This window comes from Morus notabilis, unplaced genomic scaffold (genome assembly GCF_000414095.1).
Source record: "Morus notabilis unplaced genomic scaffold, ASM41409v2 Scaffold1009, whole genome shotgun sequence".
Taxonomy (NCBI): Eukaryota; Viridiplantae; Streptophyta; class Magnoliopsida; order Rosales; family Moraceae; genus Morus; species Morus notabilis.
The window spans coordinates 196,291-221,445 of NW_010357868.1; the positions used below are offsets into that span (position 1 = coordinate 196,291).

A 25,155-nucleotide genomic window follows, 5' to 3' on the forward strand; every position below is an offset into this window, starting at 1 on the left:
GTGTGTGGAGTTGTGGTAAGAATACTCTAGAGGTTGAAAGGCATATTGTTGGGCATGAACTGATAAGGAACAAGAAGATCATATTGGTGTAGAGGAAAAGAAGAGAGTTCTGGGTACTGAAGAAGAGAAACATGGTGATATTGGTGGTAACTATGTCTGGTTGGAAGTTTCGAACGGTTTGGAGGGAAAGTGAACTTCCACTTTAAAAAGTGTCAAATTCCTAAACCAAAAGGTTAGTAAATTCTATAATTGGAAATTTGAAGATTGAGTGTGGTGTTTATTATAACTAAGTTTAACTGGCTAGTGTTGAGATTTATAACAGTGAAATGGTCGTTATGGGATATTTTGACAAATCTGCTTAATGGTGGCCGGCCCTTTTCTCTACGATGTGTGTGTGTGTGTGTTCAGATCTTGACTTTAATTTTACGGGCTTGACGTACGGTTGGTGTGTGAAACAAAAGTACATTCTCTTAATTAGAAATATTATTCATATACGTTGTTTCTTCTTTTGGTAATCATAGAAGCGTCCTCGATATATATAGATACTAATAATAAAGAGATGTGCATGATTAATTAAGAAATAACGCAATTGAAAAGGAGAGATATATCATATATATATTTATTTATTTATATATATAGTCCCCTATGAGAGAAAGAAGTTTTTTTTTTCCCCTGATAAACGGAGAGACTATTTAATTAATTAGCACTCAAATTCCCTTTTGCACGTATCTCTTTTTAATTGTTGTTACTAGCTAGTAATTTTATTTGATCAGAAATCCAGAATATGCATCCTGTATTTTGCACGCATTTTTTTATTTATTATTTTCATAGTATTAACGTCAATGAAGGTCAACTTCTTACGTGTTTAATTTAGATTCTTTTTAAGAAAGATGTGTAATTGATCAAGAAAAGAAGGAGGGACGAAGATGGGCTAATTTTTCAGGTTTTCATGAAGGATCATTTTATATTGTTATACGTAGAACAGAGAAGTTTAACAATATTTGTTTTATATCATAATGACGTTTGAAAAATGTAATTAGAATAAAAAATGTAGTTGTCTCGTACTAGTATTACATATTTACAACATTTTATTACATAGTATAAATATCAGGTTATACTTTTTGTGTTTGTAGATTGTAATTTAAGAGATTGAAGGCAAATCCTAAAAATAAGATCTGTGATCTTGCAACATAGTTTCAGACGAACATGTTGGATTTTTATTTTATTTTATTTTATTTTTGTCGCTAGCTAGCTAGCTGTAGAAGTACATTGCTGTTCAATTAAAAATGATTGTGTAAAGGATAAGTTTGAGATGCAGCTGAAAATCTGAAAAACAAGAAAAGAAAAAGATGAGCTGTGGACTCGCTTGAGTAGTTCTTCAGTGAGTAAGGCCTCAGGTTTCTGCATTTTTTTTTTTTTTATTTATTTAAGAAAAGGGCTAATTAACTGTCGGAAAGCGAAGTGTTCTGGTCGATAAGATTTATGATCATAACTGCTCTTTCTCTTACGTGTGTATAACTCAATAGTCAAACTCAGACCGAAGAAAAGACATTTGAAGGTAATTTTTCTTTTTTCCTAGCTTTCGATCGACGTGAAGAAGACTCCACGTTCAAAGTTCAAACTCTTTGAAAGCCACAAATAAACTGGCATGTTATTTAGGCCCCCACAATGGTGCATTGCTTGTTGAGTTATGTGTGTATATATATATATATATCTTGTCAAGGAAGCTCATTGTACCAAACTTTGGAAACCGTTTCCTTAAATTTCCTTTGTCCAAACATAAAGTGCCTTTTGTAATCATTTTCCTTGGGGTAGGAGAAATCGGTGCATATTACCAAATAAAAAGGGCCCTTTGTAACCACCATATTGGACCATAAATGATTAACTGGAATGAAAAAATATGTGGGGTTATTTGTCTTAGTCTATTTTATTTTTAATAATTCTATACCCTAAGCGTCAGTAGGAGTCAAAACAGAAAAATAATTTACGGAGGAATAACTTGTAAAATTCTTGGAAGCTAGGGCTGTTAAGAAAAAAACCAAAAAAAATTGAGCGGCACCGAAGTGCACCACCAACTATGACGACTGAAAAAAATCGATGCTATGTCACAACCGTTGTGATCGGTTGATAAACTAAAAACCATCCATTGCTGGAAAATTCAGTTATTGGTTTTGAGATTTAAGGGTTTCTTTGTGAACGAATGCATTTTTTGTTCTCATAATTAATAAAAATTTTAAAAAAACGTAAAAACCATCCGGTTAGCAGGATTATACTATTTGGTTACCAGAGCAAAATTGAATGAAAAATAGGAGGAAGCCAAATTGAAACTGACCAACCAAGCAGTCGGTCCTTCTCTCCAGCTCGGTTTGTTTCAGTTCGGATTTTGTTAAAATCTAGCCGATTTTGATAATCGGTCAATCAGAAAACTGAAGAAAAGAAGGAAAAAGAAATCCTAATTCCTCCAACTGATCATGCTCTCTTTCCCTCTCCACACACAAACTTGGATGGGCTCACTCCCTTGAAAATGATATGTCTAGGCCCTATTTCTTCATGGGCTTCTTTTGTAGAAAATGAGTTGGGTAATCTTAACAAATAGAGTACTATGGTGAAGATTTTTATCTTTTATTTTTAATTTATAATTTTTTTAGTTAAATAATTACACTAAAAAAATAATATTTATCAAAAGTAAGGAGTAAAGGTCCAGACTCATGCACTCTCAAAAAAATTTTCTTTTTTTTTAATAAAAATACCTCTTAAAAATACATGGATCAGAATTTTTACCATTCATAATCTTTTTAGTCAAATAATTACACTAATAAAAGAGTATTTATTAAGAATAAAGAGTAAATGTCCAGGCTCGTACGATCTCATAATAAATTCTCCAATTTTTCCAATGGGGGGTTATGATACATATTGCAGACTTAGACGTGCAGATCGGAGCTATTAAGAGCCCAACCAAAAAATACATAAATATAAAGGACGCCATATAAAGATGTTACTATATATTCCTATTAGGATATAACAGATTTTAGATGCCACCAAATTAATGCACTAAAGATAAATTAAGGAAGATGATTATAGAAAGAAGAACATGCAATATATATGGCACACAGGTCAGTGAACTGATTCAAGCAGCAGCCAAAAAGAAAAGGAAACATGAAGAGAGAGAGAGAGAGAGGCAAGTCAGCAACATAACAACCACCACAATCTTGCACAATCATTAAAGGCTAAAGAGCAACTCAAAAAGACAAAGAAGAGCATAGAAACCAACGGGGGAGCTCTGTTTTCCCTTCGATAAAAGTTGAAATACAGTCACAGATGATCGTATAATATATATATATATATGCAATATAATTATTATACTTACCTTTAGGCCTATATATATATATATATATATATATAGCTAGATTCTCTCCACATGCAATGCAAGCATACATGATCTCCATCACTTCAATCAATCTTTACCGTCCAATCACAAAGCCACCCAATTGCTCAACATATATCAGCGGTTTAACGCGACATTATCGGTAAAAAGTTTTGATATATCAATTGACATATTTATATCATGAAATACTATAACTATGAGTTATTTTTACCGATCATTTTCAAGAATTCACTTTTATATTCCACTTTAATTTTGACACTTACGTTGCCAAATCGTATATTTTCATACAAAAAATAGCTGTCCCATTTGACATTTTTGTATATACACTAATCTTCGGAGATTCTGCATTCAGTATTTTTAGTCGTGCTAGATTTCGTCTGAAAATAAACGGTTTATAACAACAGAGGGGGCAAAAACTGTGTATTAATTTAGAATCAGAATATCAAAGTGAGATCACGAGTAGATATATCCCCAGAGCATATTGGTAAAAACAAACCTAAAAATATATTCGAGGTGTGTGTATATGGATGCATATATATATATATATTTCCTTTGTGGGGGATCGTTCAGATCAGTGATGGTGATGGGAGGTGAGGTAGTGGGGCCTATGCATGCATTACTGAGATCCAGAAGAGCAGATACGATCAGCAAGGCAGGTTCTTTTATGATCTGCTAGCAAATATCCATGTTCCATATATACATATTATACATAGATATATATATATATATATATATACAAACACACACACACATTATACACACACGCATGTATATATAGTTTGCAGGGAAGAGGGGGGGGCCCATATCGACTCAGCTTGACGGGACATCTGCGCATATTGGTATCATTTTTTGCCTGCAAATATCCCCACCTTGTTACGTCTTTTTCACTTTTATTAATCTTATTACTTTGTTTTTTCGATCCGATCATAACCAAACCAGAAATTCATACATGATCATGATTCATCTGTATACAAAGTCCTTTTTTCTTTTTTTCTTTTTTTTTTGTCTCGAAATTTTATGACAAAATTTTTGTTTGTCAAAAAAAAAAAAAAAAAAAGCTGCGGTTTGGCTATACCGACATGAAAACCTATTTTATGCTTATTCCATTTTATCCAAACCGTTTTCCTGTACCTTAACAAATTAAATATAATTTTTATTGAAAAAAGGAATAAATATTAATGGAGATTCTTGTAGTTGAACGTGAATACAACGATATTATATAAAGATAATATATATATATATATGTATATATATATATACACACACTCTTGTTTACCATCCACTTTTCTCGTTTTACCTTTCAACGCAGACACACCTTTGTGCTTTCCTCCTTTAGCCTAGTTGATGAGCTGTTTTGGTGCTTTACACAGGAAACGCGTTTGCCCTATTCCTGTAGTGTTTTACCTTCCATTAATTTTTTCTTTTTTTCCCCCTTAGAAACGTTCGATATTCAGACGTGATGAAAATTAAAACGGGGTATATGGATCAAAATTACTTTAGTTTCATTTCGTAACAAAGCTTTATTATTATTTTTGTAAAAAAATACCAATTCCATCTTTCAAACTTTTGAATAATAATAGTTCTATTGTATATTTTGACAAGCCAAACAGAAACTATAGCAGATATTTCATTCAATACAACATACAATTCCAGGTAAAATAAGAAGACTCTTAATTGTGCGAAACGTCTTCTTGGCTTACTAAATACGAATTGAAAAAAAAAAAAAAAAAGTGTCATCCTTAGTAATAATGGGCATGGAACAGGTAATTCATTCATGACATGGAGTGGGAGGTTGGGGGCTTATAATCTTTATATCTATGTATAGAATAACACGTGTGCGCTAATTTATGAAAACAAAATAAATAAATAAATAAGCCTTCTTGCTGTACATAGTATGTGCATAAATACTATATGCTTGCATTACAAAAAAAAAAAATTTAATTCATGATGGTTTTGAATAATGGTGGTTTGTTATTCATTTAAAATCAACATTGCAATTGTAGATCTTATAGAAATACCAAGATCGATGTAATAAACAATTCATTATAATAAACAAATTATTTAAACAAAACAGAACAATGAGAATTTTTTTTTCACTATAATAAAAAAAAATTCGGCTCAATTTTTGTTGATCATATTCTGTTATAACCAAACAGATCTAGCTAGAATTATATGGACCCATTTTTATATTTATGTATATATCGATTAAGAACTCATGACTTGTGACAAAGACTTTGCTCAAATTAGGGTTTCAACGGTACGTAAAACACTTCAAAAGTATATGCTCTTTTTTGGGCAGCAAACAATGAACTTTTTAGTTTGGATAGTACTAATTTAATATTATAAGGGTTGATCAGGAATAATAAAATTCTCTTCAAGATGCCATAATGAGTTTCTTGGGTATCACTAATTAACCAATTTAACCTTTTCTGATAATTCTAAAAAGAATAAGATAGGTATATTATATATGTGTGTATAAATATATTGACGTAAGTACGTTTGTATGCTTCTACGCTGTACGTAAAGTATTTATGCATATTTATTTAAAATAAATAGATTCTCAGCCAAATTATGAATGCGAATAAATTGCAAAGCAAGCGGCCTGGATTAAATATCAGAATCCCACAAAAAAGAAAAAAAGTATTTATTGCCGTACTTGCGACCATTAAATAAATATAAATTCTTTTTGATGGACAATAAATATAAATTGATTCATCAACCAACTACATATTAAAACAACAAAAACATTGATGAGTGCCTAGCTAGCTAGCTATACTATATAGTTGCAGAATATATATTATATACAGATGATCTGTCTCATAAATAATGCTTGGGATCCAAAACTCCCCCCATATGCAGAAAGACGAGAGAATAATTCCGGTACGATGAAAATGGCCTAAAATTTCCAAACTTTAAAAAAAATTAAATGTTTTTCATATATATGGTCCCCTCTCCCATATCACCCATAAAAGCAAGATATATATATATATATATATATATACACACACTTGTATGTACACATGATCATGGTCCCCCTTCATGAAATATCGGCCGTTCTTCGTATCTAAGACTTTTAACAAAAGTCTTTCCTTAGATCTGTTTCATTAAAAGAAACAACATTTTTGCAGACTCATAATTTGTGTGATTATTGGGCCTAAAATCCCAAAGTAAAAATATATATATTAGATTTACACATATGGTCCAAAAGAAGAAAAATCAAACAAACATATGGTCCCCCACTTCTAATATGATATTACATATCAGTCCCCTTTTTCTATGACGATCAATATCTCAAACTACTTTTTTTTTTTTTTTTGGTAATCTTTTTCTTTTTTGTGTTTCATTAAAAGAAACAATGTAGCTTCGTGCTTCCCATTCTCAAGGCCTAGCTGATCAGTTGCCACCTCTGGCTCATTGAGTACGGGGGTTACCAAAATTTTTGGCAACCCAAAGCTTCCTTGATGTACACGTGTCAAACAAACACTTAACCAAGTACAAAATGGGAGTTTCCTCTCCTTATCCCTAGGAACCCGTTTCTTTGGAAAGAATATTTTTCACAAATTTTCCTGCAATATTCTCATCAATCAATTAATAAAGAAAAATAATAATAATTTTGATCTGCCCATTTGTACGTTAAAGATACCCCCTATTCTAAAGTAAGGTGCATGGACTATCGCAACCGTACACGTGGCATAATCCCAGAGGCAGTTATGTGTGAGGTGTCTTGTTGCTTTGGATGCCCAATTTATCGCAAGGCCTTTTTTTTATTAAAGCGATCACTAGGCCTTTTAAAACAAACATATTTATGGCAATCCCAGATGGTCTCTCGCCTCAGCTTTTGCCTCTTTTTCTTCCGTAATTTTATTTATTTCACTGATTTAAATTTAAAATTTAAATTTTATTATAATAAAAAATTTTTAAAAATAATTATATTTAATTTTTTTATTATAATAAAAAATTCTCATATAAAATGAGTGAAGAAACAGATCTGAACTCCTTACAAAAACTTGCTGTCAAATGTCAAATCACCGAGTTCCACGTAAACAAATGCACCCATGTACTACAGGTTAATTCCCATAGGCAGCCAAAGTCGAACCACTTTCCTCTTCTCTCAAGTTTTGCCGGGAGGGTCAATCGTCGACCCCTCTGGGGACACCCAACATTTTCAATCAGGAAACCGCTTTCTGGATCGTCGAGGAACCGGTTATCAGTCGCCGGAAAGCCACCTCCGGCGAAGGCCATGGCGGGAACAGTTGTGGTTTTTGACTTTGATCGGACAATACTCGACGGCGACAGCGATAATTGGGTGGTCACAGAGATGGGTCTGGCCCAGCTGTTCAGCGAGCTTCGCTCCACCATGCCTTGGAACTCTCTAATGGTCTGTGCAAATTCATGTTTTTTTTTTTTTTTGTTAGAAGAAGTGAGAAATTTATGTACCCTTTTTCCTTTTCCTTCTTTTAACGTGAAAGAAGAGAACATTCAGCGTAAACTTTGCAAAGTTGTTGTGATTGCAGTTAGGATAGTACATGCTAAAGACTTAAAAGTGTTCTATTTTTCTTTTTTTTTTTCTTCCTTTTTATTTTCTTTTCAGTTTTGGCTTGATTGGCTCCTAATCATGAACCAATAAAGTCCTAAACTTAAAGCTGAGCTAGAAAATAGTCCTAAACTTTAACTAATTTTATTTCAAAAGAAAATGGTATGCATAAGAATCATGATTTTTGATTGTTAGAGAACTTTGCATATATGAGTCTTTCTTACATTGATCATAGATTTTTGAAATATTTAGTATTTTGAGTTTATTTAAAAATTATATCTTTAATTTTTAATTTTATTAAATGTATATCTTTAAATTAGATTTAATACTTAAATTTATACATTTTTACAGTCAATTTTTAATTTTAAATACTTAAAATATCTTAAATTAAAAATAAAAAAAGGAAAAAAAAAACTAAAAAAAATTTTAAATTTACGATTTTAACCTTAACAAATCCAAAATACCATTAAAATGGATTTTTTTTTGTGTTTTTATTTTTTATTTTTTGTAGTGTTAGAAAGTTTTAGTTTTAGTTTCTCTCTTTTTCTTAAAGATGATTTGGTCATTTTAAAAGTCAAAATCAATTATTGACCGAAATAAAAGATAGATTTGTATATTAAATTAAATTTTAAAATATATATTTGATAGATTGGTATAGATTTATTTTTTGTAGTTTTTTTTTCTTTGTGCTGGAAATAGATTCATATGGTTTGGTTTACTATGAATATGTAGGATAGGATGATGATGGAGCTTCATTCCCAAGGAAAAACACCTTCGGACATTGCCAGGTGCCTGCAAAGTGCCCCAATTCATCCCAGTATTATTGCAGCCATTAAATCAGCACATTCCCTTGGGTGACTTCCTGGACTTAGTTACTATTAGTTATGGCTTGTTTAAGTTTTGGGGTTGTTTGGAACCTATACTCAAACTCAAATTATGATTCTGCTACAGTATTTTTTATCTCATAAAGAGTTTGAATTCTAAAATTTCTTTTCCACAAAGTTCTCGTCAATGAACCCAAATAATATTTTGAGTATACATTCCAAAAGGGCCCTTGATGACTGTTAATAAGGATGGAGACCAAAGATTATGAAACACAATTTGATGATTTCAGATGTGATCTTCGGATCATCAGCGATGCAAACAAGTTTTTTATCGAGAAAATATTGGAACGTCATGATGTGTCGGGATGCTTTTCGCATATCACCACGAACCCGACCTTTGTAGATGAGGATAGAAGGCTTAGAATTGTGCCTTATCATGATTTAAGCTCGCCTCATGGTTGCAATCTGTGCCCTCCAAATATGTGCAAGGTATTTCTTAGCACGAGTATCAACTATTGTGTTTTGTGTAGATGTTATCGGTTTTGGTTCAACAAATTTGAATATTCTAGCGTTGTAACTCGTTATGAATTTCTATATCTTAAAATGCTTAGTAGGGTGATTGAATTATGTAGAACACCAATGTCTGGTTTAGTTCAAAGGGAGAGAATTTATATAGGAAGGGCTTGATTGTCAAGCCCTGTCTTAAGAGCCAGAGTAAAAAAGTGACCAAAGACAGTATGCGAAATTCTATCATCAACTTTCCTATCTGCTTCCAATTGTAAATGTTTCTACTTTCTAGCTAGACTTTGAATATGCAGAGAGCCGTAAGAGAAATTGCCAGTTACTGACAATTGTATCAAGGTGATATAGAAAATTCTAAGAAAAAAACCAATTAACAAGTAAATATCCTTTGTTTGTTACTATCAGTTAGACGGCTAACTATAGGCTAGAAAATTTGCTACTTGAAGAGACATATTGTCTATTTCTACTTCAGTTATAGTCACTTCTGCAACTTAGATTTTGGTCCCTTTTAAACGGCAAAAGAGTTTAATTTTCTTCTCTCTAGTGGATTTCCTTTCTTCAATGGAAACCGTATGCTAACCATGAATCGAATGTCATCTTAGGGTCTTGTGATCGACCAAATACGGGCTTCTGATTCTGAAAATGGGAGGAGAAGATTTATCTACCTTGGAGATGGGGGTGGTGACTTCTGCCCGACGCTGAGGCTTGCCGAGGGAGACCATGTCATGCCAAGGAAGAACTATCCTCTGTGGAAGCGCATTTGCAGCAACCAAACGCCAATCAATGCTGAAATCCATGAATGGAGCAACGGGGAAGAGCTTGAGAAGATCCTTCTTCACCTCATCAACACGACTGCTGAAGAAATCAGTTTCAGCAACTCACCTCAAAGTTAATGGGAACAATTCAGGACATTTCGAGGCTTCGGGAAATCATTTCTTGATGAGTTTGCCTTTGCCCTTTATCTTGTGATCTGACTATCAACTAATTTACCTTCAAATTTAAGACATTATATTTAAAGGGATGTTTGTTTATTGTATTCGTCTCTGATTCTGAATCATGATTCATGGTTTTTTACGGTGTTTTTCTTTCACAAAACACACGTAAAACGAGAATAGTTCTGAATCATGATTCTGAATCCATGAATCAAACGTCTACTAAGATGTCTCAGCCAACATGATTCCTAACCAGGATTATAATAGATTGTTTGGACATGAAATTGGAGAAGCCAGAATTTTTGGAATTTGATCATCTAGTTTAGAAACTATTAGGGCCCATTTGATATATATACTTGAATCTGTGATTTTGATTCCGCTACAGTGTTTTTTTATCTTATAAAGAATTTATATTTAAAAAATTTCTTCTCTCATAAAGTTCCAGTCAATAAATCAGAATGACTACTTAAACGAGTACACTAAATGGATCCTTAATTTGGTGTCAGACCTAGGCTCTATTAGCTTTGATCTACTATTCTTTGTTTCTCGGGATTGCATAGAATATTCTTCATAAATGCTCCTTTCTTTACTCACCAAACAAATAAATAAGTGAAGCTAATCTTTTCAACTAGCATACCATATTTCTGCAATCTCTACGGCCTCCATGGAGGATTTCTTTTTAATGTTATTATTACTATGATTGTTATTGCTGTTATTATTATGATGATAAAGTTGAAAGAAATTATGAAGGCTTAGTGAGATCTACGCCAAATCCATATCATGGTTTAATGAATTTTGATTGATGCCACCATTTATTGCCTGCCATTATTGTTTGTGATGATATTTCCATGCAAAATTTCCTTTCCACGTCACTCATTTCTTTACATGGACCCTGGCTGCCCATCCCCCTGCAAACTCCAAAATTCAAAGACGTATTTAGACTACCAAACATTTTTTAAATTAGAGGTATTAATTGAGCCGGATCGACATTTTTTATATTAGAGGTGTTAATTGAGTCGGGTTATCATTTTTCATATTAGAGGTGTTAATTGGGTCGGACCGTCCATAAACGGCCCGGTCCAGCCCGCAACAGTGGTTAATTCGGCCCGGCCCGGCCTTGTACTATTATGGGCCGGGCCAGCTCGGCACGCCAAAAGGGTCTAGATTAGGCCTCATGTTTGAGGCCCGCAGCCCAAGCACGGCCTAGGCCCGTGAAGGCCCAAGCCCGCGACATGAAATTTTAATGAGATTTGAGGCATTTTAGGGCCAACTGGCCGACTTATGCCATCCGGTCAACCAGTCATTTTCTTGTAATTATTTATATTATTTCAATAAAATCACATTTTTTGGGCCATATGATATATTACTTTTTTTTTGTCATCAAATTTGAAATTATAAAAAAAAATCTTAAAAAAAATTGTTAATCATAAGTGAAACTTAAGTGCATCAAGAAAATTAGGTTAAGATTAAGTTTAGAAATAACAGAATCTTCTAGAAAGCACTAAGATTTTGTAATTTACTTATCCTAGTATATTGCACTCTTTTTTCCTTCGCTAAGGTTTTGTCTCGATGTTCCCACGGGTTTTACTTGTCAAGGTTTTTAACGAGGTAGTCATTTATGTGTACTTATTTGTATTATCTCAATTCAATAAAATCACATCTTTTGAGAACATATGATATATATATATTTTTTAATTAAATATTAGAAATAAAATTAAAAGGGCTAGGGCCGGCCCGTGAAGTTTGGGTCGTGCCTGGCACGGCCTTACATAGTGCAGGGCCGTGCCAGGGTCGGGCCTGAGACCATAAGGGCCAGGACCAGGCCGTGAAGGGCCAAGGCCCAGGCCCGGCCCTAGCCCTTATGGCCTCAAGCCCGACCCTGGCACGGCCCTGCACTATATAAGGTCGTGTCAGGCACGGTCCAAACCCGCCACGGACCTAAGATTAGAAGGGCCGTTTTGACATCTCTATTTCAAATTACAAATTTTCAATCACAGAAGACAAAAAAAGAGTAAAGCATTTCCATTCTAATGAAAGGATCCTACACTTTTTTCCATTAAAAAGATGAGAAGAAAACTATCCAATTGGCTAAAGTATAATATTCCTTAGGATCCAATTCTTGATGCTCATTCTTGCTGGCCTGAAGTGTTTTGACACCTTGATTCTATCTTCTTTATTTTTTTTTTTTTTTTGAGATTTTTTTCTAGTTAAACATAAGGCATAATTTTATTAGTCATATTAAAATATTATATTCAAAATATTTTATAAATAGCTCAACATAAACTTAATTTGTTGTTTTTTAAAAATTTAAATGTGGGATCTAAATTATACACCTTACAGCGAAGTCGAGTGAAGTCTATAACCACAAAATTAAAATCGTTATAAGAATTATTTCATGCTATTTTTTGTGCACAAAACATAAAAAATATTGTAATTATATAATTTAAATATTCTCAAAATATTTTTTAAAAAAATTGTTATATTTTAGTTCCACCCTAATTAATTTCTAACGTGGTGTAATTTTTCTAGAATAAAAAATAAAGGGTTAAATCTCAGTATTCATTCCAAAGTTGGCCACGGCATTGTTTCTCAGGGGAACGGTCAAAAAAATACAAACCCCATTAATGTTGACAAAGTTTAGTCTCCTTTGGCTTTCTGAGATTAGTCAGTTAGTCAACGATTTGAATAGACGGTTTTGATCGTGGAATTCTTACCCTTTTTGGTGGTAATAAAATAGAACCGGAAACACCTCAACAAAGCTCAGGACTAAAATAATTATATTTAATTTTTTTATTATTATAAAAAATTTTAATATAAAATTATTTGAATCAACGAATTAAAAGGATCTTAAAATTATGTAACAATGCAGAAACTATTGCAAATAGGCATAGACACGTCAGCTTGTGGTGGATAAACTTGTACCATTTAGCTTAACTAAAATCATAATACGGCCACTAATACACGGACAAGTGTCATAGTCAGGAAACTAATACGTGCTTTTTTTCACGAATGAGCACAGATTGCTGGTTAAAAGTTGTGCTCTTGAATTCCCGGAATGAATAGTTGCAGTGCATTGGCAGAGTACTTTGTTTTTGCTACACAAAAAAATTTACCATTTTTCACAAATATGAAAAAAAAATTGGGTGTTATATTGATCAGAGAAGGACTCTTTTGTAATAATTTTTGTTCTTTCTTGTGTTCAAATCTAGTCAGTTCTCTGTAGCTAATTGTGCTTGTTTCAACTTTTTTTTTCTTTTTTTTTAGCTCTTTGAATATTAATCATATATAGTCAGTGCAAAAATGTGCAATAGAAGAAATCTACGAGTACTACTAACCTCGGTATAGCTAGCTGGGGGTGGGAGAATCTAATCAAACTCTCTTACTTTTTTTTTTGTTATTTTATTATTTAATATTTAATATTTACTTTTGAGTTTTTTTTTTTTTTAAAGAAAATTATTATGGATTGAAATGGGTCTGACTATTCAAAAAGAATGCCAAGGAGTGGTCACAATCAGTCCAGCCAATCTGGGTCAATCGTTGCTGAATTTGAATGGAGGTATTGGGTGGATCCCACTGATGACACGTGTATGGTCTACCCTAATTTTAGACTGCATCAATACTTTACAGTCTGTGTTTACATATTGGCATTAAATATGGCGGAGATCATCTGGATTTGGATGATATTTTTACTCAATTCAACTGATCAACTCAAACCCAGTGTGAAAGTTACCCACATGATCATCTACATTATATATATATATATGTATGTATGTATGTATATATATATATGTAAGTATGTGTATGTACGCATATGTTTGTGTTGATCTTGCATATTTTGAGTACGAATTGTTGATCAGTTCTGTTATTGCTGTGGAAGTAAACGTAAATGTGACAATTAAATGGGACAACAACGGTTACTGATATGGAGTTGTCAACAAAATAATTTGTAGATGAAGTACTCGACTAAAAACAAAATCCCTATGTATAGTTGCTATCTAATTTGCTGGAAACTATTTTTTTTTTTTTTTTTTTTTCAGTTTTTTCTCCTTGATTATAAGAAGTAACAGTTTCTGTTATTAATTTAATTTGCACGTTTATGCACGTGTGAGCATCATTTGCTAGAAAAACAAATATACAGGTTTGTAACTATTAAGGACATTTTTTTTATTACGTTAGTTAAGTTTTTTATCCCTCAGATTTTTATAAAATTAAATAAAAATTAAAAATAATATAAATTTAACGGTTAAAAAAATTTGACATATAGACGTTTAAGTATTATTATATGTATATAACATCTTTATTAATTACCCTGTCATATTAATTTATAATTAGCTTGAGTTAGGAAGCAAAGTAGCCGACCCTAATTCACTAAACAGTAAACACCATTACCAATGCTATGCAGTCAAACGCCCTCGAATAAGAAAAATATATATTGACTCACGACAAATTATGAGAACCGAATTTTATTGATAAATATAAAGTTGTAATGTTTATCAAACTATAAGGTTAATCTCACAAATTTAGCCTCAATTTCACTTTAATTCATGACTTTTCGAACGTTGCACAGTTAATCCTTCTTTTGTTTGTTTGATGTTAAATATTTGACAAAATCTATAGAAAGTATGAACTAAAATTAAAAACACATAAAGTTTAGAAATTAAAACAATACAAAAAAATCAAAAGTTAATTTTCACAAATAGACCTAAAATTTTAGCTCTTACTATTTTTAGACTCTAATTTACACAAATTTTATCAAATTTTAACGTCTAATTGATGTAAGTATCAAAACTTAAACAAAATAAAATTTTAAGAACTATATGTGCGACGTTTAAAAGGTCAGTAACTAAAATGAGATTGAATATAAATTTCAAAAATTATTTATGAAATTAACCCATATATAATATAATTTTTAACTAATAATATTTTATCAGTTTGAATATAGGATTAGCTATATGATTAATTTTTTTAATGTTTCTCAAGCTGGTTCACACCAGCGTTTTCTTCCCTATAAAAGCACGTTGTTTTTAGTTAGTGGAAAGAAAAAGGTACGCGGTTTATTCTTCTATTATAGTTTCTCGTACTTCCATTATTTCACACGAATACTTTACATGAACTTCGTAAAATACACCTTCTCTAAATATTAAAAAACAATTAAATATACGATCTTATTCCCACCCAAAAGCCAATAAAAAAAAGATCCTCGATCTTATCAAATGCGGTGTATAAAATATTAACAAAAGCTATGGCAAATAATTCACGTGCAGATATTAAAGGGATAAAAAATTGGGAACAAAATATTTCTTTAATCGGACAAGTGTTTCCACAACGCATCAGGTAAGATATTATAAGAATATTTCACTGGGAATATAATATATATATATGTGTGTGTGTGTGGTGTCTAAAATATATTCTCACATGCCGTTCATGGCGCGTGAGACGTACGTTCCTTAATACACGCTAAAACCGTACATAAAAAATAATGAGGGAGGACAGGAGGATAGGAGAGAGGACAGTTTTACGTAAGAAAATGCATGGAGAACAGATTAGCAGTGATACAGGACAGTGTAGTACACGACCTTTTTAGCTGCGAGTGTGGAAGTCGTACGGGGCCCCCTCTCTTCTTTCTCCTCGTGAAGAACCCAAAAAAAAACCAACCCCTTTCATTTCACTTCCACGTTGAAAAGAAAAAAAAAAATCTCTCTTTTCTCTTCCAAATCTGAGCTATTACTCTCTGATCCGCTCCAGTCTTATCATATCTTCTCTCTCCAACAAGCTGTTTCTTGCTTCTTTTTTTTTTTACTTTTTTTAATAATTTTTATAAAAATAAAATATTAGTAATTTATTAATTTTTAATTGTTAAATCGGTATAAAAATTATTTATTTTATATATTTTTTAATTTAATATGATTTTAAAAAAATTTAATGATCAAAATTGAAACTGCTAATACGATAGACTGTCAGAAAAACTCTCAAAAAGTAAAGAATTTTTATCATTCTGAGATCTGTTTAGTTCGCTGATTCAAATTTTTAATTCGAATTGAGATGTGACTTTATATGAGAGCTTTTTACTGAAGTAAAAAAGTTAGATGTGACTGTTTCTGAAAGCTTTTTACTGTAGTAAAAGTTAAATTTTAAACTCGAATCGGTGAAATAAACGGGGTCTTGATATATTTTGACCTAACTTCAACAACACTTAGGCCTGTGTGTTTCATAATTCATATATTTAAACTCAAATTATCGATTGATTAATAAAAAAACTCAAATTATTGATTATGTTATAGTGTTTTTCTCTCATAAAAATTATATTTAAAATATTAAAATAAAAAATCATAGTTTAAATACGAGCTCTTATACACTCCTATTTTAAAAATGAAAAATAAAACTATAAAATTTGCAATTTACCTATGTGGTTAATAAAATCCCTATTATTGATTTTGTAATAACGTTAAAGAAAAACAAATTGAAGAAATTTTATTGAAAACATGTTTTGCCATTGACATTAATTCTTCAATAGTGATTGGGTTTGTTGTTTGAAGCGGAGCTTCCTTTTTTCTTACTTGGACTATAATGGCGGGCGATCTTTGTTGAGATGACCTAGAACATACCAAACCCTAATCTTTCTTATGGAAAAACCCCAAACTCGCAGTGCAAATCAACAAGAACTCAAATAATTCACTAGTTAATTGTCATATTATTATACACACGACATCAAAACTTTTTCACAATTCAAATCACGTTAAACCCAGTAATCACTTCCAGTTTAATTTTCAACTCTATTAAACATTCAACTCAATTAAATGTATTATAAATGATAATCCACGACCAATCGAATTGAAAAAAAAAAAAAAAAAAAAAAAAAAAAACTACTAAATAAAGATAAAAAGAAGGAAGTAGTGTAAAGACCTCAATATAATGTTCTAAGTAGAGGGTCTGAGGGTGTCCCACTGATGAAGTAGTAACGAGGGCCGTCGTGCTCAAAATGGAGCAACCGCGCACTAAACCGACCACTGAAGCTTCTCCAAATCGCCATGGGTGGCCTTCGAGCATACATCATTCCTTAAGTTCTTATAATTCGTGGAAATTAGGAAAATTGTTCAATTCGAAGCTTTATGGCTTTTCTCGGAGAAAAAATGAGAAATTTATTCAAATCTCCTTACCTTTTTCTTCCTCTTAAATGTTTTTATGTAATTAATCTACTCGACTTTATTATTTGTAAGCGTAAAACGAAACTTTAAAATTTAAAAAGGGACTCTAGTTATCTTGACGATATTTTTAAAACTATAAGGTACTTTTTTTAATATCTTCTAGCATCAGGTCTACTGTGACGTTACATCAAAATACATAAAAATGATAAAATCTGAAAAAAAATATGTAATAAGATGTAATTGTAAGTCATAAAACACAATTTTAACATTGGAATCTTAATTAACTTAGATTAAAATTGTGTGTAATATTTTTAGGGACTTTCTCTGTAGTCCCTTTAAAAATGAACTATAGTAGTCTCTTAGGGTCTATTTGAAAAGTATATTTAAATTAAGATTCTTAATTCTAACGTTTAAAATTCTATTTTTTTGTGAGAAAAAACACTGTCATAGAATCAATGATTTGAGTTTGAGTATAAAAAATGAACGGGTATGTGTTTTTTAACCGCTAAACTTGTATCATAATCTGTCTGTTATGTATATTTTTTTAATTTGATATGATTTTGACAAGATATCACGATAAAAAATTAAGACTATTGAAAAGGCAGACTATTAGAGAAACTCTTATATTTTTATGTGTAATTTACGGGTAGTTTTAGGGAGTTTCGCTTGTAGGACCATTAAAAAATGGAACTATGGGTAATTCTATTTTTCAACAGTTTTCAATCATTAGATCTGCATCAAAATTGTCTGTTTTGCATATTTTTCAATCTCATTTTATTTTGATCAGATTTAACAGTTAAAAAATTGATCTTACCAATAAGACGGCATGCCGAAGATGGTCCGTAGTTTATAAGGCCCGTTTGGTAACGTTTTTAAAATAATTTTATTTTCAATACAAAAATTAAAAAAAGAATATTTTAAGACTCATATAATTCTAAAATTGCGTGTAGTTAATTTTTTAAGAGATTATTTTGACTATAATAAACAAATATTTGGTTATAATTATTAATTAATATATTATTACATTATTAATAAGTATTAAAAAATAAAATTAAAAAAGAAAAAATAATTTTTAATCATTTTTTAATTCTTTTATAAAAATTATTTTTACTGTTTTTTTATTAAATAAATACGATTTACAGGCTTTTTATTTTTATGTCTAAAAAAAATGTAAAAACACTTTAAAAAATGAGTAAAAATCAATTCAAAAAGCACCTATAACTTTTATTTTTTCTCTCTTCTTCAATGATCAAGTTATGTCACCACTTTAGAGTGCCAAAATTATACCGATAGATGTTTTTGGCTTGGCTCCACTTTTCCATCACTACTATTCCCACGTGCATACCCACCCCCACCTCACGTGTCACAACCCCTTGTTGTTCTCTTTCTCTGTGCAAATGACTTTGCAGCCTTTTTTTCTCCTGCTAAGCAACTTTAGACCCAACCCCCACAACCCATTTGGAGTCGAACCATGAAAAAAAAAAAACCAGATCAGACCCTTCACTGCTCTCTGACCACCCACCCCTCTCAATTTCTCTCTCTTTTTGTCGCTAAACTAACCTTTCTTCTTTTATATGTAAACCCCAAACCCCAACCAAAGCAACTACTACTCATAACATCCTTTGCTTAGTGCTAATGTAGTATAGGCATATACACCAAAACCAAAAAAAAAAAAAAAAAAGTACTCTTTTCTCTTGTACTCTCCGAGAAAAAAAAGAAATTAGGGCTTTAGAAATGGAAATCAATGGAAGCAATAGTAATAGTAATAGTACTATTAGTACTAGTCTCGCTTGGGACGTTTGGGAACTCAACAATAATAATAACACCACTTCTTCGAGAATGGATTGGACAAGCACTAGTACTAGTACTACTAGTACCGCTGATGCTACCGGTAACGGCTCGTTCTACGCCGGCACCGGTGACGGCGAGCGCCAGGAGGCCGGCGGTATGGGTCACGCGCCGCTGCTGAACACGGCGCTACACGCGCAGGCGCTTCATCATCATTATTATCGCCACCATCATCATCACGACCAAAACCAAGAGCAACATCAACAGCTGACGATGTACGGCGGAGACGGTGGGTCCCACCTCCACCCGGACCCACACCTGGTTTGTCTGAAGCTGGGGAAGCGGCACTACTTCGAGGACGTGACGGCTGCGGCGGTGCCGGTGGAGGAGCGATGCGTGGCGGGGTTTGCGATGGGGAAGAAGGGGAAAGGGTTTTGCGGCGGCGGTGGAGGTGGAGGGACGACGGCGGCGACGGCGACGGCGATGGTACCGAGGTGTCAGGTGGAGGGGTGCCACGTGGCGCTCGTGAACGCCAAGGATTACCACCGGAGGCACAAGGTTTGTGCGATGCACTCCAAGGCTCCAAAGGTTGTCGTTTTAGGTTTGGAGCAGCGTTTCTGCCAGCAGTGTAGCCGGTGAGTTTATCATTTCCCTCTCTCTATTATATATATGTATGCGTGTGTGTGTATATATATATAACTTGCAACATATAGTTGGCCAAGATTGTTAATTGAAACAATTATTTACCAATTATGTGCCCTAGTTTTTGTACTTGGGTATCATTTTAATTTCAAGAGTTTTTGAGGCTTCATTAATTTATTAATGGGCATGTAAGAAAAGTGTAGTAATTAATGGGTGTGAATATATATGGTTAAATATGTAGGTTTCATGTGTTGTCAGAGTTTGAGGAGTCGAAGAGGAGTTGTAAGAGGAGATTAGCAGGGCACAATGAGCGAAGAAGAAAGAGCTCTCATGATTCTATTGCCAGAAACTCTTATCATCATGGTACGCCTAATTATGTTTATCTTAATTTATTGTTGTACCTTTTTTTTTTTTTCGCTTTTATAGATTGGGTTTTGAGCTCAAAATATTCCCTTGCAATATTTATAACTAAAGTTTAATTTATCTGTGATGGGTAGCTAGTACTTTTTGTTACGCCACCAATCATACGTGTGTACTAAACAAAGGAAGGCAAAAGCTGTAACTAAACCAAGTCAAAAAAAGGTTAGGAACTTTGAAAGATTTTAACTCAAATTTTGTTGGTGCAGAGTTTTTTTTTAACAAAAATTTAAATTTAATTTTTTTTACAGTTTTTTTTCTCACATAAAAATGTTTGAGTTGTGTCTTAAATTAGGAAAAGAACACTCTCTTAATTGGTAAAAAATCTCATCAAAATGAAAATATACGTAAACTGACAGCATTGATGCAAATCTGAACATTCAAAACCGAGTCCTACTAATAATCTAACCTTATTGTATAATTCTCGATGTATTTTATATCATCACATGGTTTTGTTTTCCTTACATATATCATTTGAAATCAATTTGTAATTCTACAAATAGAAACTATGAGTTATGTCCTAGGAGCTAGGAATATGATGAATGCTGAGTGAAGATATATAAACCGGCATTTCACTTTTTAGTTGACCATAACTACGCGAGTATTGAAGAATGATATTTTTCTATAGAAATGTAGCAACTTAATTAGAGATATTTTACATGCTAAAAAGACTTACCTACAACTAACTCTAGCTATGTTAACTTAATCTTCCTAGACTTTGTAAAGCTTATTGAATTTGTTAAACTTTTCTCATCATAAACTTCGAGAAATTGAGATAATTTGATCATTCAGTACTTGGGGGCAAGTACGCTTCAAATTTCAACTTCATTAACCTCTAATTAAGAAACCTCACTAAAGAATTAGTACCATTTATATGGTCACTATATATGCATGACTAGAGAAGTTGAATATATATAATTAAATTAAGAGAAAAAAAAATTTTCAATTTGTTTGTGAACAGAGACCAAAGTACTAATGGGTGGAGGGTTTCCATACTTGACGTCTCCAACAGGACGTGCTCTCTCTCTTCTGTCATCTAAGACTGATTCTTGGGTGCCTCCATCGGACCTCTCCTCGAGATCAAGTGCCGCGCTGCGCGAGCTCATCGCTGAGAATCGCGCGGCCATATTGGCGCGGCAGCTCTTTTTGGAAAGGGATACTTGGCATTTGCACCACCGCAATCACCACCAGCAGGGCGAGGACTTAACCTCCGAGGCCCAACAAGGCGGGTTCGGTTCGAACATCGAGCCCCACCATCACCAGATGTTTCCCGAGCCACCGGCACACGGGGGCTGGGAAAGGATCAACGAAAGCGCCGCGCACGTGACGTTGGACCTCATGCAGGCTCCGAGCCCGGCTTTCGGGTTTGTCCCTGCTAGGGGAAAAGCCAAGGCTGAGGAAGAAGAGTGTTCTGATTTGTGGAACTCGTTTCAAGGGCCCAATCTTGTATAATTATGAACATTTAATCTTTTTGTATTTTCTTTTCTTTAACCTCTTTTGTTTGTGCTACTAAAGAGTGGCGAATTACATTCTCTCAATTCTTTTTTAGTATTGCCTTTATCTGGAAGAGAAGTACCTATATAATTGTTAATTGGAAAATACGCCTTTGAGAATTAATACTACATCTCTATCTAGTTACCTTGTTTAAAATTTACTTCTTTCTTTTTTTCATGTATATCAGTTTTTACAAGGTTTAGTTTTATGATATGCCAATGGTAACATGCCTTATGATAGAGGAATTTTTTTTTTTTTTTTTTTTTTTAATGTAGTTATTTTATTAATCTTTAATGATTTGGATTATGAGTAGTTTTTCATGTTTAAAATAGTACATAAACGTCAGATTGCTCTTCCTCATAAATTAGACTCTTAACAATTTAATTAAATGACTAGAGAAACTTGCTTTACTGGTAAAGCCAATCAATAGTGCTACTTAAAAATTTCCTGATCTTATGATAAAGTATCTGTTTCTAACCCTTTATGGAAATTCCCTGTTCCCAGTGAAACTTATATGTAATTTCAAGACTACTTTTTAGGTCTCTAATTTTAATTGCGAAGGACATTATAAATTTGATGAACCACAATCATCGATTTTTATGATAATTCCAGAATTCTTTTCTTACCGTTTGGTCGGAGGGTTCTCATGAATTTGAACTCAAAAGCAGTCCAAGCTCTTGTTCAGTTGCGTATTAGTTTTGGGTTGAAGGTTTTGGGTTCAGTACTTCAACCCAAAATTAAAGATCTTACTCCCTCTTAAAGTTTTTTGAGTTCTAAGTTCTAACCTAAAATACTGTTCACAAAACTTCTCACTAATTATTTTCACTCACATTTTTAAAACACATCATTTTAATAATATAATCAAACGCTGGTTCAACTTTATTCTTATTTAAACCTTACACTATTATACGTTAGTTTGAACTACAGAAAACTCATATATAGATTTAAATCCTCACAATTAAAACCAGCGAAGCGAATGAGACCGAAACAAATTGAGTTGAGAATTTGAGTTATAAAGTGATTTCTGTGAGAGAAAATATTGCAACAAAAATATTTAAATTTGACTTTTTGTAATAAAAACACTGTAATAAAAAAATTTAAGCTGTGAAAAGAAGTTGGGACTAGGGAGAACAATAAGAAAGCTACATCTATCCCTGGGGCCTAGGCTCTTCCATTTTGTGCTAGGTGTGTTTTTTTTCTCCTTTTTTTTTGGTAATAGTAAAAAACTGGTGACTATAGATTGAATGGTTGCTGAATACTGGCATGTAGTTTGAGTTTAAAATTTTTTCACTAATTCATTGCATTTTTTTTGTTGAAAGTTTTTTTTTTTTTTTCCTTACATAAATTTAACTAGGACAAAAGGCAAAGTTTCAACTGTCATTAAAGTTCTTATCCTATGGCTAGCAAGTTATTACTGGTGAAGTTTCTTGGGACATAAAGTACAGAACTACATACGAAAGTAGAGATCAAAAAAGTCTTCGTAACTAAATTAGCAAGCATTATAATGATTTTCATGTACACTACATGACCAATTCTTTTCATGTCTCCACATGAGAGTTCCCTATCACATATATAGTACTACTTTAAGAAAATAATTAATTAGCAATGAGTTGTTGTGTACGAAGTGGAAATACAATTTTTTTTTTTTTTTTAAAAAGATAGTTACGAAAATTTTTCTTCTATTTTCAACTAATTTTTTCACAAATAACCTTTTTGTTTCTCAATATTAGATCAATGGATGTAAGCTGAAATAAAGTGTTTGGTATTCCAATAGCTAACGAGCACGAAAAACGCATTTCTTAATGTCCCTATGCTAATATTGAAACTTTTATTAATCATTTTCTTTCTTTTTCATTGATATGATAATCAAAATGCTATCGTTTAACCCTCTACAAATTAATGCACCGATATCAGTTGTTGGGATATAAGTATATTACTTTAAAAAGGATAAATGTAACATCATTAAACCCGCATCAACAAAGATTATTTAAAAAATAAAAAGCAAACTTTCAAACCATGGGACTTGAACGTTTCATCTCCTTCAAAACATGAACAACCATTTACTAAACAAGCTCTTCTGACATTCTGAATTTATTCATTATAAGTTCATGTTTTTTGAAAACTCTAAAAAGATCAGACTTTTAAAAGTCCCGCATGAGCGAAAAATGAGGATATTTTCCCTAAACTACTCTATATAAGGAGCAATGGATTACTTTAGCCTTCACAACTCACAATAGTTTGGTCTACTAACAAGCAAAAGAAAAAAAAAGGTAGCTTGGTCTCTTTTTGATGACAGTATATGGTTTTTGTAAATACGAATCACAATGTCCAGAGACCAGCAGAGTAGCAGGTTTTTGGAATCACAATGACTTCATAGGCATGTTTTCTCTCAATGACATCCCAAAACACGATATCTTCCCTACATAATTTCATTCACTAAGTTGGAATTCAAAACATAGAATTATTTGAAAAAATACTGACCAAAAGTCATTATAAACTTACAACAGAATGTGGTAGCATAATTTCCTTTTTTTCATGACTCTCCTCCCACCATTCGTAATGCTTCCCCATTCCAGTGAACTTATCAAATCTAGATTAAAAAAATTGTCAATGAACAATGTTTCATATAACAAACATATACTCCGTGCATAAGTTTCAAATGCTAATTGTCAATGATGCTAACCTAAAGCTGTTTTATTTTTTTTCTACTTAGAAAAGTTAGCTGGTAAAATTGAGCGACTGTGCAAATTTAAGTAAAAGTATGCTCAGATCACTATGGGACAATGCTATTATAATGATCGATGATTTAATGCACCAATATCTTAATATATTTTCTCCGATATATTACCATTGACAAGTGAGAAGTCATTTGAAAAGAAAATCAAATTATATATATTGGATTGTAACTTTCAAAATAAAAGGTTTGTGAAAAAGGTTAAAAATAAAGGGGAGATTTTGGTAACTAACGAAAAAATAATAATAAGCTAATCATTATTTATTATGACCAACAAATTATGCAGAATCATATAAGAGCGAAAAAAAATATGTAAGTTTGATAGAACTTGATAAAAATTTTATGGTCTTAATAAAAAAGGCTATTTAATCTCTTTGGGTGCATTTAATTGCATTGGAGGAATAGTAATAGTGATAGAAATGAAAATAGTAATGATAATGAAATGGAAAAAAAAAAATTCGTTCATTTGTTTGGTTATAATTTTAAGAATACTATGAAATAGAACATGAATATTTTAATGGTTGACAAAATTATTCTTATATTATATATAACACTAATATTTTATATGTCAATATAATTAATATAATATATAAAATGTAATATAATATAATAATATAATAATATATTATATAATTATGATATATAATATAATAATATTATTAAAATTGTTAATATAATTACAATATTATTAGATTATATAATAATATTTCAGTTTTAATATAATTAAAAATTACAACT

At 32.1% G+C, this 25,155-nt stretch overlaps 2 protein-coding genes across 2 annotated transcripts; both read left to right on the forward strand.

The window, feature by feature from the left end:
- The first annotated feature begins 7,429 nt into the window (after positions 1–7,429).
- Positions 7,430–10,481, forward strand: LOC21404627 (thiamine phosphate phosphatase-like protein). The gene is made up of 4 exons (XM_024177127.1): positions 7,430–7,763; positions 8,652–8,773; positions 9,034–9,232; positions 9,868–10,481. Exons 1-4 carry the CDS (start codon positions 7,626–7,628, stop codon positions 10,156–10,158), a joined length of 750 nt encoding a protein of 249 aa, XP_024032895.1. The 5' UTR covers positions 7,430–7,625; the 3' UTR covers positions 10,159–10,481.
- Positions 10,482–18,788: 8,307 nt separating this feature from the next.
- On the forward strand, positions 18,789–21,659 carry LOC21404628 (squamosa promoter-binding-like protein 7). Its single transcript, XM_024177188.1, has 3 exons — positions 18,789–19,765; positions 20,014–20,135; positions 21,202–21,659. Exons 1-3 carry the CDS (start codon positions 19,077–19,079, stop codon positions 21,639–21,641), a joined length of 1,251 nt encoding a protein of 416 aa, XP_024032956.1. The 5' UTR covers positions 18,789–19,076; the 3' UTR covers positions 21,642–21,659.
- The last annotated feature ends 3,496 nt before the right edge of the window (positions 21,660–25,155 follow it).

Bases quoted from the DNA above. Each gene is read 5' to 3' on its own strand.
- LOC21404627 (XM_024177127.1), top strand. From the start codon at position 7,626: ATGGCGGGAACAGTTGTGGTTTTTGACTTTGATCGGACAATACTCGAC. The intron at 7,764-8,651 runs GTCTGTGCAAAT...ATGAATATGTAG, and splicing joins TGCCTTGGAACTCTCTAATG to GATAGGATGATGATGGAGCT. The intron at 8,774-9,033 runs GTGACTTCCTGG...TGATGATTTCAG, and splicing joins AAATCAGCACATTCCCTTGG to ATGTGATCTTCGGATCATCA.
- LOC21404628 (XM_024177188.1), top strand. From the start codon at position 19,077: ATGGAAATCAATGGAAGCAATAGTAATAGTAATAGTACTATTAGTACT. The intron at 19,766-20,013 runs GTGAGTTTATCA...TTAAATATGTAG, and splicing joins TTCTGCCAGCAGTGTAGCCG to GTTTCATGTGTTGTCAGAGT. The intron at 20,136-21,201 runs GTACGCCTAATT...CGTCTCCAACAG, and splicing joins CAGAAACTCTTATCATCATG to GACGTGCTCTCTCTCTTCTG.